Below are 18681 nucleotides of genomic sequence, written 5' to 3'. Positions count from 1 at the left end.
TATGAGTGCAAATGATATATTTCTACCTATTATTAACTCCTTGATCCTTTAGGATTTCAGGTACGAGGAGACTAGGACTGGTAAATCAAATGGTATAGGTATTGAATGGTTAAACAACATTTGATACAAGCGTAGGTTTACCTGCTCATTTTGCATATATAGTTTGTTATGGGCCCAGGTGAGTATGGTAAAACGGGCAGGTGAACCTGCGCTCTGTCAGTACTAAGGGCCAGATTTACTAATATTCTGCTCCATGCTTGTTCACCAGACCTGAGGATTCATTCCGGTACCGGCACGAAGATCATAGTACTCGTGCAGGTTCTCGGCGGATCACAGACACCGCCCAGCCCTCCAATGCCTTGCCCTCGTGCAGGTTGAAATTAATTTCCTGACGATCACCACTGATCGCCCCAATTCAAGCATCTTTCCAGCACTCCCCAAGCAAGACAACCCAGTCCTGATGACGATCCTTACTAGCGTGGATCGAAACGCCGTCGACTTCACAGCTTATTAATAGGCGTACTTCTCTAATGTGGTTCTAATAATGGAAATGAAATCTTTTATCTGTGATCTCACTCTGTCACATGATCTGAGCCACCCACTGTAGATTACTTGCACCTTGTTCACAGTGCGCCGTCTCTGCTGTTCACTCCCCCACTTGCGTCGCCACCTTCACCACAGTCACTTTTGTAGAGCACCAAGTTTTTCTATGGTTGTCATCTAATTGAGTTTATGCAGTGCTGCTTATAACTGTATAATACCGACCATGAATTTACACTATAAAACAAGGGGCCAGATGTAGGTCGGTCGGTAACGGCCGAAAATTGGTATTTTCGGCCGTTACCGATAGGTAAATAGGTGATAGGTATGTAGGGGGCATTATTTTACCGAATCGGTAAAATTACAGATTCGGTAATTTTACCGATTCGGTAAAATAAAAAATCGGTAAATTTACCGAATCTGAGCCACCCAGATGTAGGTGGGACTCTTCAGAGTCCCAGAGGCCTTACCGAATCGGTATTTTACCATCAAATCCAATTTGATGGTAAAATACCGATTCCGGTGTGCATACACATGTGTGCATGCACACCTATGCCATGTGACAGGCATACCTTCCCTCAGGGCATGTATGCCTGCCACATGGCACCCGAGCCTGTTTTGGGGCTGCCAGAGGGTGTCAAAGTGACACCCCCTGCACCCATGTGAAAATCGGTATTTACCGATTCGGTAAATACCGAATCGGTAATGCCCATTCATTCCTATGGGCTTCAAAGCCCATAGGAATGAATGGGCATTACCGATTCGGTATTTACCGAATCGGTAAATACGGAAATCATCTGAATCGGTATTCCAGCACATCTGGAATACCTACATGTCCACCCCATAGATTTACCGATTTTTAATTACCGAATCGGTAAAATTCGGTAACTAAAAATCGGTAAATCTATTTCACCTACATCTGGCCCAAGATGATTTACTACCTTGTCTTAAATCCAAAGAGTGTTCTCCTTTTTCTTTGCTAGCAATGCGATGTGCATGCATATTTAATTGACTGTTTATTATTTCCTATTGGGACACTGTTTATTGACTGCACCATGCAGCAGCGCAGCATCAAATGGAGAGGGCAGGAATGTGCCATATTGACTTACATGTTTATTCCTGCTCTCTCTCTGAGCCGGGGCACTTGTGGCTGCCAAGCGGGAATGCTGGCACACTTGTACCACGGTGCAAGAGTACCTGCATTACATGCAGGATTGTTTCGTGCATGAAGGAACACCTTCCTGCACAAACAATCCTCTGAGGCATTTTCCAATTTCTATGTCTGCTGCAGAATGCAGAAGAAACAACATGGAGGAATAAAGATATTTCTTCTCGTTATGCCTCACTTGGGAAGGGGTAGCATATTGGTTCGCAGGTTCACTAGAGTTAGTAAATCTGGAAATGCAAAAATGGTAGTAGTGGTTTACAATATGGCACTTCCTACTGTGCAACAAATTCAAGTGGGCATTTAAGAATACAATTAATAGCAAAAAAGCACTGTCAATCAGGGGGTATGCCTTTTCTTGGTACATAACCACTAAACAGATTCTATATCATTACCGGAGGCTTCTGATTATCCTGTCTCAATTTCTTTACTGACTTCAACAGCAGCCAATGAAAAGTAAACTACACAAGTAAAAAACATAATTTCCCATGAGGCTTTGAACCACGCATCTTCAAACAGCCCATGGCAACATGTCAAAGTTTACAAAATAGAGAGACACCATCTTGGCTTCCTCTTTCTTTGCTGCTCCGCAGTCAAGATAAGTGTCTCTCTACTTTGTCTTCTTTACCATTGTGCATTGGTTGTTATTTGATTATTGGTATTTTATTAGGTATATTGAGCGTATGCCAGTGTTGTTTATGCATTCTTTTGATGCTTGACAATCGGCTTGCTTTGGGCAGCGCGATGCCGATTTCACAGGTTGTGCGTTGAACGCTCCGCTTCTGGCGCGCACGTTATACTTTGAGGTTTTTCCATTTGTGGAGCACATGTTGCGCTTTAGGTTTTCTCACCCCCCCAACTCAGTCCTTGCACTGCCGCCAGCGCAGCTGGCTTCTCCGTTCGCAGCGCGCGTTCAGAGGGGATTCCCCACCCCACCGCAGGGAGCGAGACACACGCCGGAGCCCGACCAGGCAGCCAGCGTGCGTGTCGGGAACTCGCAACCGCCTATGTGCACGCGGGGCTCCCTCTTTCATTGCTGGACCGACGCCATGCCCCAGGCTGAATCGGGGACATACGCAGCAGGCACTGGAGTGAGAGCGGGCGTTTTCTCTCCCGCAGATAAGGCAGTGCTTAGGTTGAGCTTGCTGTGGGCATTAACACTTCAGCTTCCAAGTCCACGAGGACATCATTTTTGGAACTCCTGCTCTGCACAGGCAGGTGGGGGTTTTCACTCCCTCCATTAGTCCTGTGCTGTGCATGTTAGTTATTTGGTTGATTTAGTTATTTATTGGCTCCTTTGCCCCGGCACTGCTCCCATCTGACACCCTAACTTGCTGAAGTGTGGCTTGATAATAGTGCTTCCCACTGGGGAATTTTTGATTGAATATTGCTAATATTCACCTGAAGCATGGCAGACTGCGAGTTCTACTAGGAGAGGTAGCTGCGTGTGAGGACCAGGGGAATGATGCATATTACTGTGATGAAACAATGGAGTACATATTGACAAGAAATTGGATGCCAAACTTGATAAGGTGCTTTAGCCCAGAGATTAGACCTTCTTGTTCCTCCTAACCCCTCTCCCGCAGGGCCTTCTCGTGGCCCAGCCCCCTTCCCCCACCAGAGCCACCTGGTCTTCCCTGGCCCCATGTGCATACTTACTCTAAGCTCTACAAATCCAAAGAGCAGGCTCAGGGTGGCACCCCGGCCCTCCCCCCTCCTTCTTCCTCCCCCATCCATATCCCTGACACCACTACCGATACAGGCACCGACACAGATTCGTCTCAGGAGTCTAGGCCTCACAAATGTCCCAAGAAGCGCAAGCACTCTTCTTCCCCTGTCCAGGCCTCGCCTTTCATGTTCGACATCTTCAACATTGTGCATCCTCGCTCTGCCGATTGGGTTCCTCCCCCGGCTGTTGCCGAATACATGCAGACACATTTACGTAAAAGTTTTGGTAAAGATGAGAGGGCTCGTCGTAAATCCGAATGTCCCCGTCCAGATTTAGCTCATAAGGTGGCGATTACCCCTGACATAGAGGGCCATATGTAGGTAAATACTATTTACTGATTCTAAAATACCGAATTTCACAGATTCGGCGTTTCAGAATCGGTAAGTGGTATGTAGGTATTGATTCAGTAAATTTTACCGAATCGGTAAAATTCGCTAATTACCGATTCTGTATTTACAGATTTGGTAATTCCCATTCATTCCTATGGGCCTGGAAGCCCATAGGAATGAATGGGAATTACCGATTTGGTAAATGGGAATTACCGATTTGGTAAATACCGAATCGGTAACAGGGTGTCACATTGACACCCTGTTGCACCCTTGAATAGTGCATGGGTGCACATGTGGCACACATACATGCCCTAAGGACATGTATGTCTGCCACATGGCACTTTTGGAAAAGCACAAATTTGCTTTTTCAAAGGTTTTCGAAATTTACCACCAGCTTTTAGTTGGTGGTAAATACCGAATCTTTAACTCAGAAATGCACTCACTTGAGTGCTCCCTACATTAAGGATTCAGTAATTTACCGAATCAGTATTTTAAGGAATCGGTAATTTACCGATTCCTTAAATTACCGATTCGGTAAATTACCGAATCCTTCATTTTGGCCCCTACATCTCAAATGCCCAATGCCGGTCGGTAACGGCCGAAATTCGGTAATTTCGGCCGTTACCGACCGGTATTGGGCTACCTACATCTGGCCCAGACTCTTCTATGACCACCTTCTTGAAAAAGTACAAAAAGGATCTGAAGAAAGGGATCAACTGCACCCTTCTGGGCATGTCAAGATAAGGTGCTTGACCTTGCAGGCCCTTTGGCCAAAATTCTTAAGCTAGCCCTACAGGTGCAAGAGACTGGTGCCACTATTCACCCCGAGGTCTTGGCAGGATGGGCTCTAAGAACAATCTGTAATCTGGGTAATGCTAACTGCGCCTTGGCTTCAGAACAGCGTAAATCTGTCCTACTTAGAATTGACCCGCAATTGGTGGAGCTGGCCTCGTCTGAACCGAGCCCGCTTGCTGAAGGACAACTTTTTGGTGAGAAGTTTGTAAAATACATTGCCAAATTTGTGAGTACCTTCGCCTCACAGGATAAATCACAGTCGTCATTGAAGAGAGTGTTTCATAAGGTCTCTGGTAGGGCCAGGCGTGGCAGAGGACGCTCGACCGACCGCTACACCAATCCCTCAGAGAGGTTTCTCTCCCAGGCGCAGGGGTTACACCCAAGAGCCAGAGCAGGCGGCTTCTATCCCTCCCGGTCTCGAGGCTACAGGGGCCGCTTTAACAGAGGTGTTAACCGAGGCTACAAAAACTTTGACTCCCAGTCTTCTGGTAAGTCCTGTGTTTCCGACGATTCCCCGAGGGGGGAGATTGTTGCATTTTGTTGTAAATTGGACACACTTGACCACAGATGTGTGGATCCTTCGGGCTGTTCAGTGTTATCGGATAGAACTTTTGTATGCTCATCTCCCGATTTTCTTCAGCTGGAGACCGGACCCCATGGCGATGGGAACGGATGCATTCCTTCATCATTGGGGACACAGAGGAATTATGCGTTTTCTCCTTTTGCCTTGATCCCCAGAGTGGCGGCCCTGGTCCGTCGTCAGGCGGCCTCAATAGTGTTGGTGACACCATTGTGGAAGACTCAGTCCTGGTTTCCCACACTATTGGAGTTGTCTGTGGATCTTCCTTTTCCGCTTCCGATATTCCCTACACTTCTCCAGGACCCAGTGGGAGCTTGCCATCCGGTGGTACTGCAGAACCAACTATCTCTCATGGTGTGGACGCTCTCAAGAGACACGAGAACATTGAAGGCTTTTCACAGGCAGCTGCCGGCTGTATACAGCAAGCTTGGGCTCCGTCCACCCGGAAACGATATTCAGCTTCCTGGAAGTGATGGGTGGGTTGGTGCCTTCAACGGCAGGTGGATCCCGTGGGATCAGATGTAACAGAGATTTTGAATTTTCTGTCTGAGTGAGCGGAATCAGGTCTGTCCTACAGGTCGGTTAACAAATTCAGGTCTGCAATTTCAGTAGGCCATGACTCTATTGATGGTAAGCCTGCAAGGATGCATCCCCTGGTGTGCAAGTTACTCAAAGGTATCAGGGTGGCTAATCCCCCTCGTCCCAGATATTCTACCTCATGGAATGTTTCTAAGCTCCTCTCCTTACTTGAGCCTTGGCCCGATAATAAAGACCTTTCCTTGAAACAGTTATCAGCCAAACTCACCATGCTGTTATGTTTAAACTCCTGTCGCAGAGTGTCAGATGTGCGGGCTCTGGATCTGGCAGGCAGAATGTTTTCTCCACAGGGTGTCTCTTTCATCATCACGAGACGGACAAAAACAATGTCACGTTCAGTTGAGTATCCTGCTTTCCCCCATAATAATAAGTTATGTGTTTTGCAATGTTTGAAATGTTATGAAGAATGCACTCTTGCACATAGGTCTGATCCGTTGGGTCAGTTGTTATTAGCGATTCAAGTCAAGTCAAGAAATACTTTATTTCGGCCTCACAAGACCATAAAAGCAAAAGCAAGACATTTTAAAATTCAATGCAGATTATCAATATAAAAAATTATTATGTAAAGCTAAACATTTTGAGAACAATTAAAAAAGAATTAGCGATTCAGAAACCTTTCTGACCGGTATCAGCTGCCACCTTGGCCAGGTGGGTCAGATGGGTGATGTCAGAAGCTGGCATTGATATCTCGATATATGGTGCTCATTCCGCTAAAGAAGCAATGGCCTCTAAGGCTTACAAGTTAGGATCTCATTTAGAGGATATCCTGAAAGAGGCTGACTGGTCTACTGATTCAATGTTAAAGGAGTTTTATTACAAGCCTATTTCTCATGTTACATCTGTTGTTATTGATGAGCTTTGAACCAGCATAATCAGAAGCCTCCAGTCCTGACATAGAATACAAACTTTTCCAGCTATCGCTACAAGATTTTTAGATTATATTAAGGACACGGAGGCGAGGATTATCCCACCCGTTGGGACAGTTAATATCAACTGTTAAGTTGTATTATCGTTATATTCATAACATTATTAAATGCCCACCCTAAAAGAGTCCAATTTATGGGTTCCCTATTTTCAAACGTTGTTTTCTGTTTTCAGGAAACGATTCTAATAAGAACTGAAGTGCTGCTATGGCTGTAGATGGATCACCTCTTTGTGAGAAGATGGATGTTGATCACAAGACTTTTGGATTATACTGTCTGTTGAGAATGGGAAGAAAAGGTTTGTCTCTCCGTTGAGAGTTGGAACTGTGTTTTTCGTTCAGAGTTATAGACGGGTTTTCCGCAAAGAAAAAGGAAGCCAAGATGGTGTCTCTGTATTTTATATACTTTCACATGTTGCCATTGGCTGTTTGAGGAGCCGTGGTTCAAAGCCTCATGGGAAATTATGTTTTTCACTTGTGTAGTTTACTTTTAATTGGCTGCTGTTGAAGTCAGTAAAGAAATTGAGACAGCATAATCCTCGCCTTCGTGTCCTTAATAGAATCTAAAATTCTTGTTGCGATAGCTGAAAAATTTTGTAATCTTCTGGACGTCTACTAGGATAAGAGGTGTGTGCTCTTTAGTAACAAAACTTACCCCTATTTCTCTTCGGGTATTAGGTGTCGAACATACCTCAAGTTTGCAAATATATTGCATCTTGACTGGCACAGACGATTTTTAAATTTTCTTTTTCTTCCAGTCCTTACAATCTTTTGACTTAGAAAAGAATATAGTCACAAGCTATGGTGTTAGATCTATTGGTATTACTTTATGGATTTGGGGACTTCTTTTTTATTTTTTCCTCTCTCCCTCTTCTCAAAATCTTTATGCTAATGGATATGTCTGTTGCTGCCTTTTTGACACAGATTTGTTTACATATATAGATAGCTTCTAATTGTCTGTTACTGTATTATGCAAATTTTGCAGCCTTGAAGAAGTCACGCAAGTGACGAAACACATGTTAGCTGTACCCTCTGAAGTCACTTTGTCACATGAAGATTTCTAACAATAAACAAGAACTTGGATTGAACTTTTCATGACCTGGACTAAAGTTTATACATCATATTATACTCATGAGCAGACACGGCCCGTACAGATAAGTGCTGTGGAGCAGTGGGGCTAGGTTGTGGGTGGATTCGAAAGATGACTACAAGGGACAATTAAATAAATAATTAATTTTCCCTTGGCATCTGTCAAAATTGCCCACCTGCCCCCCTTGTCCCCACTCTTACCTGCATGGACAGAGGCTGCGCATGAGTGCTGTGATATTCATAATCTGTAAATGCACTAAAAACTATGGGCCTCATTTACAATGATTTGGTGTAAGGTAGCGCTGCAAGTCTTTTTGCTGCACTGCCCTACTCCACATCAAAAGGGCAGGAAAGCACCGTATTTACAAGATACAGTGCCTTCCTGTACTTTCAGCCAGCACCAGCGCACAATATGGTGCCTAGCAACAAAGCAGGTATCCATGTACCATGGTGCAAGGGTGTCTGCATTGTTGGCAGGATTGTTTTTGTGAAGAAAGGGTCACCTTCCTGCACCAAAACACTTCATGGAGGCGTTTACCTCTATCTATGTGTGCTGCACAATTCAGCACACATAGAATGAGGAAAACATGAGGAGAAATAAACATATTTCTCCCTGTTAATCCTGTCCTGGGAGGCGCACAGTTTCGATGCGCCAGGATCACAGATCCTTGTAAATCTGGGAATGTGTCAAAACTCCATGGGTGTTGTATGGGAACACCCACTGCATAGTCCATGGAATGCCTCCCTGACACAGTGTAAGATAATGCAGGGACTTGCGCTGTGTAACCTTACACCATATCTACAAGGCCATGAAAAGCCACTCAAAGTGTTTTTGCGAGGCCTCATAGATATGGGTCTGCACTCTGCACCAGTGAAGCGTCATAAAATGTGACACACCGGCTGCACAAGGGGCTTGTAACTAAGCCCCTATGAGTGGATGTCTTGGAAACACCACCGCCCCATCCATGGAATGCCTTCCCAGTACAGAGTAACACAAGGCAGCGTTATATACTATGCCACGCAGACCCACGCAAGGGCTTGTGTGGCCTTGTATGACGCAACAGCAATGCGAATCCTTAGTAAATCTGGGTTTAGGTCTTGTTATTGCCCAGTGTAATAATACTCACTTTGCAGATCTCAGAATGATAGACAGCTTAGGCTCAGTTGGTCTTGCTTATACCCAGATGGTCAACATATTATATAAAGCCTTTCTCGCAAGGATAGTTTCATGTCCTCTTGCAAGACCCTGGGTGTTTTTTGGTGTTTTATGTAGTCACACGTTTCCTGGTTTTCTAGGGCCATATATAGGTGGCCCAATACCGGTCGGTAACGGTGAAGTTCGTTAAATTTCACGTTACCGACCAGTATTTAGGCATTTGAGGTGTAGGGGGGATTCGGTATTAAGGAATCGGTAAATACCGATTCCTTAATACCGATTCCTTATGGCCTTGCATTTAAGGAATCGGTAATATCGATTCTTTAAAAGCAATGTAGGTAGCACTTAAAACAGTGCACCTAAGCCTTAATGAATCACTATTTACCACCAACTCCAAGTTGGTGGTAAATAGCGATTTCCTTTCAAAAAGCACTTTTTTTGCTTTTTGAAATGTGCCATGAGGCACACATCCATGCCCTTAGGGCATGCATGTGTGCCACATGTGGACACAAGCACATTTCAGGTGTGCAACAGGGTGTCCTTTGGACACCCTGGCACCCTTGAACTACCTCCCGGTATTACCGATTCGGTAACACCGAATCGGTAATACAGAATGTCTTCACATTCATTCCTATGGGCCTCCAAGCCCATCGGAATGAATGGGTAAGTATTCGTTGTTACCGAATCTCAATTACCGATTCGGTAATAACGAATATTAAGGGCCTTATGCATCAACACATTTTCCCATAGACACAGAATGGGCAAAACCCTTTGATGCATCTGGCCCTATAAGATCTGTCTTTATGTTTGGAATCTGCCAACAGGGAGATTTATCATTAAAATTATTGTCGGCAAAAGGAAGAGTATCAGTTAGTATGATCACAAACATGAAATGTGTGAGTTCTGGACCGTTTTATTCATTTGTCGGCATCTAAAATTTTGCATATGCGTCTTGAATAAAATTATAATTGTTCGTAAAATAGGGATGATAAGCATGAAATTAATTTCACATATGCTCGACGAACTGTGGTCAGAGTTTACATTTTGATTTTTATCTTCCCAAAGCGAATGTATCCCAATGTATGATAATAAATTGTACATGGCTTGTTGTCCTTCTCTGAAGGACTGTAAAAAAGCAGCACATTTGGTCTAATTTGAGCTGGCAGTCACTGTACTAAAAAGAAGGTTCCAGCTTTCATCCAGAACTCAGACAGGTTTAAATCTGAGCCAAGGGACTGAAGGGAAAATGAGCAGAAACATAACTAGGCACAGGGTGGGTTAGATGAAAAGAAGGGTGGGCAGCTACAGATGGCCCAGTTGGGCTTCAACTTATAAACTTTGGAAATACAGCATCCTGTGCCAGATTAGAATGGGGAGAGCCCCAAATTCCCATCTGCCGATAAAAGTGTACATTCGAAAATGGCACAGTGCTTGTTTACTTTTTGTGTGAGTTATCTAGATGGCTCATGCAGTCAATGGAATTCTGTGGTTTGGGAGTCATTTTGAAGTAGTTTGTGAAACTTTGAACTGTTGTTGCCAAATAAACATTCATGTTTGTTTCATATATATAAATCCTTAAAAGCAGTACAGCAAACAGAAAAAACAAGTTCCAAAAGTCATATGTTAAAAAAATCATCACTGATAATATGAGAGCTGGATTTACCACAGTAGTAAAGGTCACATGCCTTTGTGGCATAGTTCCAGCCTTACTAAAGATGAGGGAGGATCTCTATCCAGTTGACCAACATTGTAACTTCCTAGCCAGATCCGTGCCCACAACTTTTGGAAATCCTTTGTTATGAGCTTTTTCCATAAGTGTCTAGTGTGAGGTTTGGCAACAGTGAAGTTTGAGAGACAACTGCATGTATGTAGTTGCACAGTAGTTTGGCTTTTGCAGGCATGCAAGTTGATTACATGTGGAAGAAGCTGCTTTAATTCTGCACAAAGCTTTATTATCCAATCCCTGATTCACTGTCTCTCTCAAGTCACTCCCTCAAACACCACCCAACAAATCAAAAACTATTCGATTTGCCCAAATACTGTACCCTATATTACTTGTCCTTGCTTTCTGCAGAGTTTTGCCATAATGCAGAGTTCAGGCAAAATCCACCAACCACCGCATGGTGGAGTTTTTTCTCAACGGCGACTCGCCAAGGTTAAGTTAGCAAGCAAGAATGTGCATCCTCTAGCACGATTTTCAGGTTTGGAACGCCACACGGTGAGATTTTCTCAACGCGGGCAGTCACAGCAGGTCGTGACCCCTCGCATTAAGAAAGCTGTCAGTCAAGTAGAAAATCTACTCAAGCAGCAGAAAGACAGCGCCTTGCGGCTCACGGCGTGGAGCAGTTTGCGCTGATTTACAGCACGGAACACGTTTCCAGAGCTAAAAATCAGTGCGAGCAGCACAGCCTGCCAAAGTCCACCCGCTCGCGGAGCTCTTTGGAATCTTGCAGAGGTTTTATGTAACTCTGTGGAAGTCCACATAGTGCAAATCCACGAGTTCCGCCCACCCCTATTGGCAAGGATGTTCCTGCAGTGGCATTTTGTTATCCAACTGTGGTAAGGAATGTAAAATTCATATAGTTACCCCAGTGAGTCCTCAATCATGGTCCAAAACCTAAGGAGTAACTTACTACCTAGCTCACTGAATATGCTTTGGTGCCTCAAAGGGGCTTGAAACTGCAATAGAATGGCACATGCAATGCAATGCAATCATAACATGTCAAGATAAAAGAAGACATTACATTACACAATACACAACTTTGTAACATAACACCCCATACTGTTTGATGACATAATGACAAAATATAAGGTATGTAGGTCATTTTATTTTACCACTTCTTAAATACCGAATTTTACCAATTCGGTATTTAAGAAGTGGTAAAATAGAGGGGGGGGGTGTAGGTATTACAGAATCGGTAAATACCGAATCGTTCAGATTCGGTATTTACCGATTCTGTAAATACCGATTCGGTAATGCCCATTGATTCCTATGGGCATTGAAGCCCATAGGAATCAATGGGCATTACCGAATCGGTATTTACCGATTCGGTAAATACCGATTCCAGCAAGGGTGCAGGGGGTGTCACTTTGACACCCTCTAGCACCCCAAATACAGGCATGTGTGCCATGTGGCACACAGACATGCCCTAAGGGCATGTCTGTCTGTCACATGGCATAGGTGTGCATGCACACATGTGCATGCACACCTGGATTCGGTATTTTACCACCCAATTGGATTGGGTGGTAAAATACCGAATCTGAAAGGCCTTTGGGACTCAGAAGAGTCCCACCTACATCTAGAAGTTACCGAATCGGTAAAAATACCGATTCGGTATTTTACCGAATTGGTAAACCCATTTACCGGTCGGTAACGGCCGAAATCGGCCGTTACCGGCTGGTAAATGGCCACCTACATCTGGCCCTTGGTGTTTACACTTGCAGTAGCATGGTAAATACATTAAAAAAAATAATCCTGCCTACATTGTTTGGAAGCACTCACCTGTGACTGTGACTGGAGCCCAAGAGAACCAGATAGTCCTTTTTCACATTGTAGAAGCCGAAAGGGACACTGGCCACCAAGTAGCAGCAATGAGATGCTTCTGTTAACCCCTTTATAGCTGGTCAAAAAAAGCACTAGATTTATTATACAGCATTTCATTCTAACAGAGTGTGTGGTGATGCAAGCTATAAGCATTGATCTTGCTGTGTGTGGTCTTGAGGGTCTAAAAGTAGGAATCTGAGATCTTCTGCAGTCAATACAGTAGCGTAGGGTCATTACCAGCAGTGGTTTCTGAAGTCCTTTGAGGAGAAAACATACAGGAACTGTTGTAAACAGAGTTAACAGATAATGGAATTGACAGGGGCTCTACAGAAGGCTTACTGATGTCATAGTGAATGGCACCCTGTAGCAACATGTAAGGAGTCGAGCAATGCGGAGAGTAAAAAATACAATTTAAACAAAAAAACACATTGAAATTCACCAGTTATAGTTAACTGAAGTAACTATAACTTGTGCACTTATCAACCACATTGATGTCATTGTAATGATGTAATTTCAGAGGTCATCAGTAATGTTATAAATGATATCCTAGATGTCATGAGTGGTGTAATATGTGAGGTCATAAGCAGTGCATGGCAAGCGCACAAGTTATAGTTACCTCAGTTAACTTTAAATGGTGAATTTTTACTGGTATGTTTTGTTTTTAAATATGATTTTAGCTGACATTTTTATTTAACTATATTGTTACTTTAACTTTTATTTTTTCCAGTGACTTTCGAGATTTTATATATTTTTTTAACCTGAATTGTGATTTTATTACCATATGTAACTGTGCCAACACCACGCCACACACAGATTTCGGCAATGCGCAGTGGGGGGTTGGGAGCAGGGCCTGGCCTAAGGCCAGACCCTGCTCCCAACTACTCTCAGGTACCCAACCCTCCCACAGCGCAAGGCCTTGTGGGGGCACAGTGTTGAATTGAGTACAGTGACTGCACCCAATCCCCTGTGGGTATCCAACCCTCAGTAGATGACCAATCCACATTGCGCAGACATTTTCAGCGTGCATGCAGTTGGGCGCATACAACTAAACACTTACTGAAAGCTAACTCTCCAAGGTCACGCAACACCCACCCAATTTATTTATTTTTTGGTCCCACTGTAATCTTGCAGTAATTTTGTGGTACTCCAGCAAATTGTTGTGGGGGCCTGGCTGAGTACTTCAAGAGTACTGCGCGACTGCGGTGCTGCAAAAACACAGGGCCAGGAGGTCAAGGTACCTCGACCCTGCTCCCATAATCCTTATATTTTTGTTTTCTATGACAAGGGGACTGAGTTACTGGGTCCTAAAATGGTGGCTTCAATCAGAAAGTCAGTTTTGAGCTCGCTGAACCTCTGTACTCCATTGGTACTGCCGTGCCAGCCAATCAGTTTGTTATTTTTCAGCTTGCAGTAGTTCAGTATTCCCTCAGTAGAGCAGTAGAGCAGCGGGATATCTATAACATTTTAAACCTTAATCCTTAATTTCTCAAAAACTACTGGACAGATTTACACCAGCTTTGCAATAAATAGCAGGCTTTCTTGATAAAGGTCTGCCATTCTGCCAAATTTGGTGTAATTCGGTTCAGCCTTTTACCAACTGTAGGTTGCACCACCAAAACCAAATATCCAAAAGACAAAAAAAAGAATAATTTTTAAAATCCTTCCAGTAGTAGAAATATTCAGGTTTCTTTATTCTTCCTTTTATTTGAGACAAAGCATCTGCCTGGTGCTTTGTCTCAAACTTTTGACTTTTGGATATTTGGTTTTGGTGGTGCAACCTACAGTTGGTAAAAGTCTGTGTTGGTCGTTTTGATTTTTCCTTGGAAACGGCAGGGGCAGTGGTGTTGCACACCGCGGAAGCATAGTGATCAAATGTTTGTTTAACCACAGAAGGTTCTAAAAATAGGGAATAGTGTCCTTTACATTGAGGGAGGTGTGTCACATACACTCTATAGTGTCTGTAAGGTTTTGCTGTTTCCTTTTTTTTTCATAATTCCATTCAGCCGTTCTCGCTGTAGCGCAGTTCAATTTTCCCTATGGAAATTGTATGGGGAAATTGTGTTTTGGGATTATTAAGATTCTTCAAACTGCGAGAGTTATTTGCCAAACAAAAAATCAACTTCCTATGGAAACCAGTACCAGTCCTGTTTTAGAAATCAATATGGCCGTCAGCCCGGAGGCTCCGAAACGTACAGCAGCGCCGAGAGATACATCGGCGTGAAAGGACGTGGAATGAAAGAGCGGTGTCCGTGAAAATATCAGCGCGGACTAAACAGAGCCAGGAGCCGTGAAGTGGCGGTGACGAACCGGCTGGAAAGCGATACGACTCCCACGCGGAGGCTGCAGCGCGGACCGGGGTGAGTCACTGTGTTCACGTGTGTTATACGGACTGTTTTAGAAGTTAAAGCTCTGAGCCTCTATTTCGAGGAGTAACAACACGGTGCACCATAATCCTCTCCCCTCCCCAATCCACACAACCAGTGCAAGTGCCATTGACGGGCGCAAAGCAATTACGCCTTGATAACGAGAAATAATAAAAGACTCCCTAATATACCTGATATGTCCAGCGTAAAGGAACGAGAGGAAATGGCTATAGGGATGTTCAAGCCTAATCCTGGCGCACGGCCCATACAAAGCGCGAGTACATCAGCCACAGCAACTCCTGCAAGTAATCTAGCAATTTTATTTGAAAACCTAGAAAAAGCCCGCGAAAGAGAATTAAGGAAATGGTGGGAGGCCACCTCATTGCAAGGATACGTGGACTGTGACCGTATTCCTAGGGGCCTTAGGATTTACACTGTTCCGGCCTACGAAAATCCGATCCCCAACTATTGAAGGATTGGGCTAAATATACCGCCGAATCAGCTAAAGGCATGGTAAAAATGCTAGTACATTACGCCTGGAGCGATAGAAAGAAAGCTCTAGAAGAAATAGCAAGATTGGAGGACCTAATAAGTAAAGAGCAAGATACTGCGGCCGCAACAGATCTGAAGAACACTATGCTCAAGAGACTTAAGGATTATGAACTAACGATTAGATGGAGAAAACAAAGCAAGTTTGATCGTGACAAACAGGACTACCTTACAGGGCGAGTACTGACCTTCGCTAAAAAATATGATAACGCAAGAAAAAAGTTGAATAAGGCGAGAACAACAGCTGCTGAAGGTCAGGAAACCTCAGAGTCGGAAGTTGAACTTTCGGAAGATGAGCGAACAGCTGCCGTAGGTGGCCCTACGGTGGAGGTGGAAAATGGAACCGATCCCCCGTTTTTTCGGGAATACAAAATCATCAAAGAAAGTCGACAAAGAAAAACACAACAAACCCACACCCCGGTACAGCAAAAATCGAAAAATCCAAAAGGAAAACAAGGCGGGGCAAGAAAAGAGGTAGAAGAAATACCAACACAGAGAGAAACCAGGAGCCAACGGAAGAAGAAGAACAAAAATTAAAAGAACAATCTGCTCACACTGTGGTCAATCTTTGCAATAGAACATTAACACACGAGGAACAAAAAGTCCTAGAATTGGGTCCCACCTTTTGTCCAACATCAGGATTTGATTATGCAAGCGTCCGTATTGACTTGTTTAAGTTCATACGGAAATTAAAGTTTCAAAAGATCTTCTTGATTAATCCTAAAGAAGGAACATCCACATCTCCTGCTATTATCGAGGAGGAAGATACAGAAGAGGTTTCCCCCACGGTCAATACCTTCCGTGCAATGTCAACTTTACAAGCACTGGAGAGTTTGGGCGCCGGAGAATTGATGGCCCCCAATACTCAAGAGTATTTAGAACAAGCAGGAATAACTCAAGTGGGAGGAAAAAGCAATTTCAAAAGAAAATCAAGAAGAATTCCTCAGACATCTTTTGATGCGATAGATGTCTTCAATGAAGCAATCATCAATGATCTAAAAAATGTGGCCAAAAAAAGCCAGAAAGGAATTGACCACTATAACATCCCGAGGAAATACTGGGAAGCATTGCAAACCCTAAAAAAAGACAAATCTATAGAGATAAAACCTTCAGACAAAGGTGGAAACATGGTGATTTTCAATAAAGAACATTATCAGAAAGAAGCAATGAGGCAATTGGAGGATATTCAATATTACACTAAAATTCAACGTAACATATATGTGGCGAGTATCCTACACTACCATCAACTACTGGAACAATGGAAAGAAGAGGGCATGTTAAATCACGATGAATATCTTTTTCTGCTCTGTGAAGAACCAACATTACCCACATTTTACCATTTGCCCAAAATACACAAACACTATAGTGATCCACCCGGAAGACCTATAGTTGCTTCAAATAACAGTCTTCTAGAGAATACAGCAATATATGTGGCCTCTTTTTTATCGCCCTTTGTCAAGAACCTGACATATTATATACAGGATACACAGGATTTCTTGAAACCTGTGGAGGGGATATGTTGGGAAGAAAACTTGTTGCTTATAACTCTAGATATCACGAGTTTATACACCTGTATCTGTCACTCTGATGGTTTGAATGCTATAAGATGGTTCTTAGGCCAAAAACATCCCAAATTCACGCACACAATGACATGCTCTTACAGATGGTATCCTATTGTCTTAACAATAACATCTTTGTCTTTGATGGACAACTGTACCTGCAAAAGCGGGGTACAGCGATGGGCATGTGCTTCGCCCCCAGCTATGCGAACCTTTTCGTAGGCTGGTGGGAGAAGCACGTGGCCTGGGGGGATGCTAATGACCATTGGCTGGATAGGATCGTGCTTTGGACACGGTATATTGACAACCTGTTTATTATTTGGAGAGGCGATCGGTCCTCTGCTGAGGAATACATCGCAGCTCTAAATAATAATGAACTAAATCTTCAGTTCACAGGGACCATTAGTGACAACACAGTCAACTATCTGGACCTCCAGGTCTATATTGAGGATAATGTCTTGGCCACCCGTCTTTTTAGGAAACCTACAGCGGGCAATGCAATCTTGCACGCAAACAGCCACCATCCGATTAGCCTTATCAAAAGCATACCATATGGTGAGCTCTTGCGCCTTAAGCGCAATTGCTCCACTGATAAGAGCTATGATAGTGCTAAAAAACATGCACTAGAACGTTTCAAAGACAGGGGCTACAAGAAAGGACATATTGGCGAACTCAAAGTACAGCAAATAGATAGAAAAACTTTATTATCTTCTAAACGTAAAAATAAAACTGTCCCAACTGAAATTGAAGATAACACTGTACGTATGATTACTACATACATTGAGAAATCGGCACAAATTGTCCAAATCTTTAAAAAGAATTGGCATATTCTCCAAACTGATAACATCTTGAAAAAATACATCCCAGAACGTCCCTCCATCACATACAAGAGATGCCTATCGATTGGCGACCATCTCATACACAGCCATTTTGCTAAATCTACAGCCACTAAAAACAAACTGGGAATCAATGGCTTCTTTCCTTGCAAGAAGTGCAAGGCCTGTAAATTTAGTAAAAAAGTTACAAGTTTTGAGAGTGGTCCAGGAGACTCTAGGCCAATTAGAACCATCAATAAGTTTTATAATTGCAATTCAGAATACACAGTGTATTGCCTCATCTGTCCCTGTAACAAGAGATATATTGGTAGCACTAAAAATCCTACCAAAAAGCGCATATTAGAACACATGCGCGCTATCTCGAACAAGGACCCTACCTACCCCGTCGCCAGACATTTTGAATTATACCATCAAAGCAATAGGGACCTATTGCAATTCTACTGTATCGATGGGGTAGAAAAACATGAAAGAGGGGGAGACAGATTGAGAAAACTTAGAGCCAAAGAGTCTCGGTACATTATAGAACTTCAAAGCATGAGTCCGGCTGGACTCAACAATGATGAAGAGCTTTGGACACATCTGGACTAACTGACATTTTCTAGGCTGTGTTGTTTAGATATCAATCTAGCATGATAGTGTGATAAAAGAAAGGATATTCAGTCGATATGAGAAAAACACGTTTATATGTTAACTGATTTACTCCTTTGTTCCTCTGAATGGTTCCGTATGTTTTTGCTACTTTATATGAATTTTGAACTGATATTGTATTCAAGGTAGCATTTCTTGCTGGACATACACCTATGTATATTTGGGAATCAATTGCCCATTCAGGGCTCAATTCTGTCATTTCAGCAGGCTGACACACATATTGATACTGTGTGATAATGTTCTTTAATTCCATGAACTCTTCACTTTATCGATTATGCTA

General features: G+C 43.3%; 1 protein-coding gene across 2 annotated transcripts in view; it reads right to left on the bottom strand.

Annotated features, from left to right (window-relative positions):
• The window catches only part of SEC16B (SEC16 homolog B, endoplasmic reticulum export factor), a 407021-nt gene that overhangs the window by 213476 nt on the left and 174864 nt on the right, over positions 1-18681 (bottom strand). For both annotated transcript variants that reach the window (XM_086956511.1, XM_086956518.1), the window contains exon 14: positions 12405-12522. In XM_086956511.1, the coding sequence (XP_086812637.1) occupies positions 12405-12522 (118 nt within the window). The remainder of the gene's footprint in view (positions 1-12404; positions 12523-18681) is intronic.

This window comes from Lissotriton vulgaris, chromosome 1_1 (genome assembly GCF_964263255.1).
Source record: "Lissotriton vulgaris chromosome 1_1, aLisVul1.2, whole genome shotgun sequence".
Lineage (NCBI taxonomy): Eukaryota > Metazoa > Chordata > Amphibia > Caudata > Salamandridae > Lissotriton > Lissotriton vulgaris.
The sequence above is the reverse complement of the archived record's forward strand: the minus strand, read 5'-3'. Positions and strand labels throughout refer to the sequence as shown.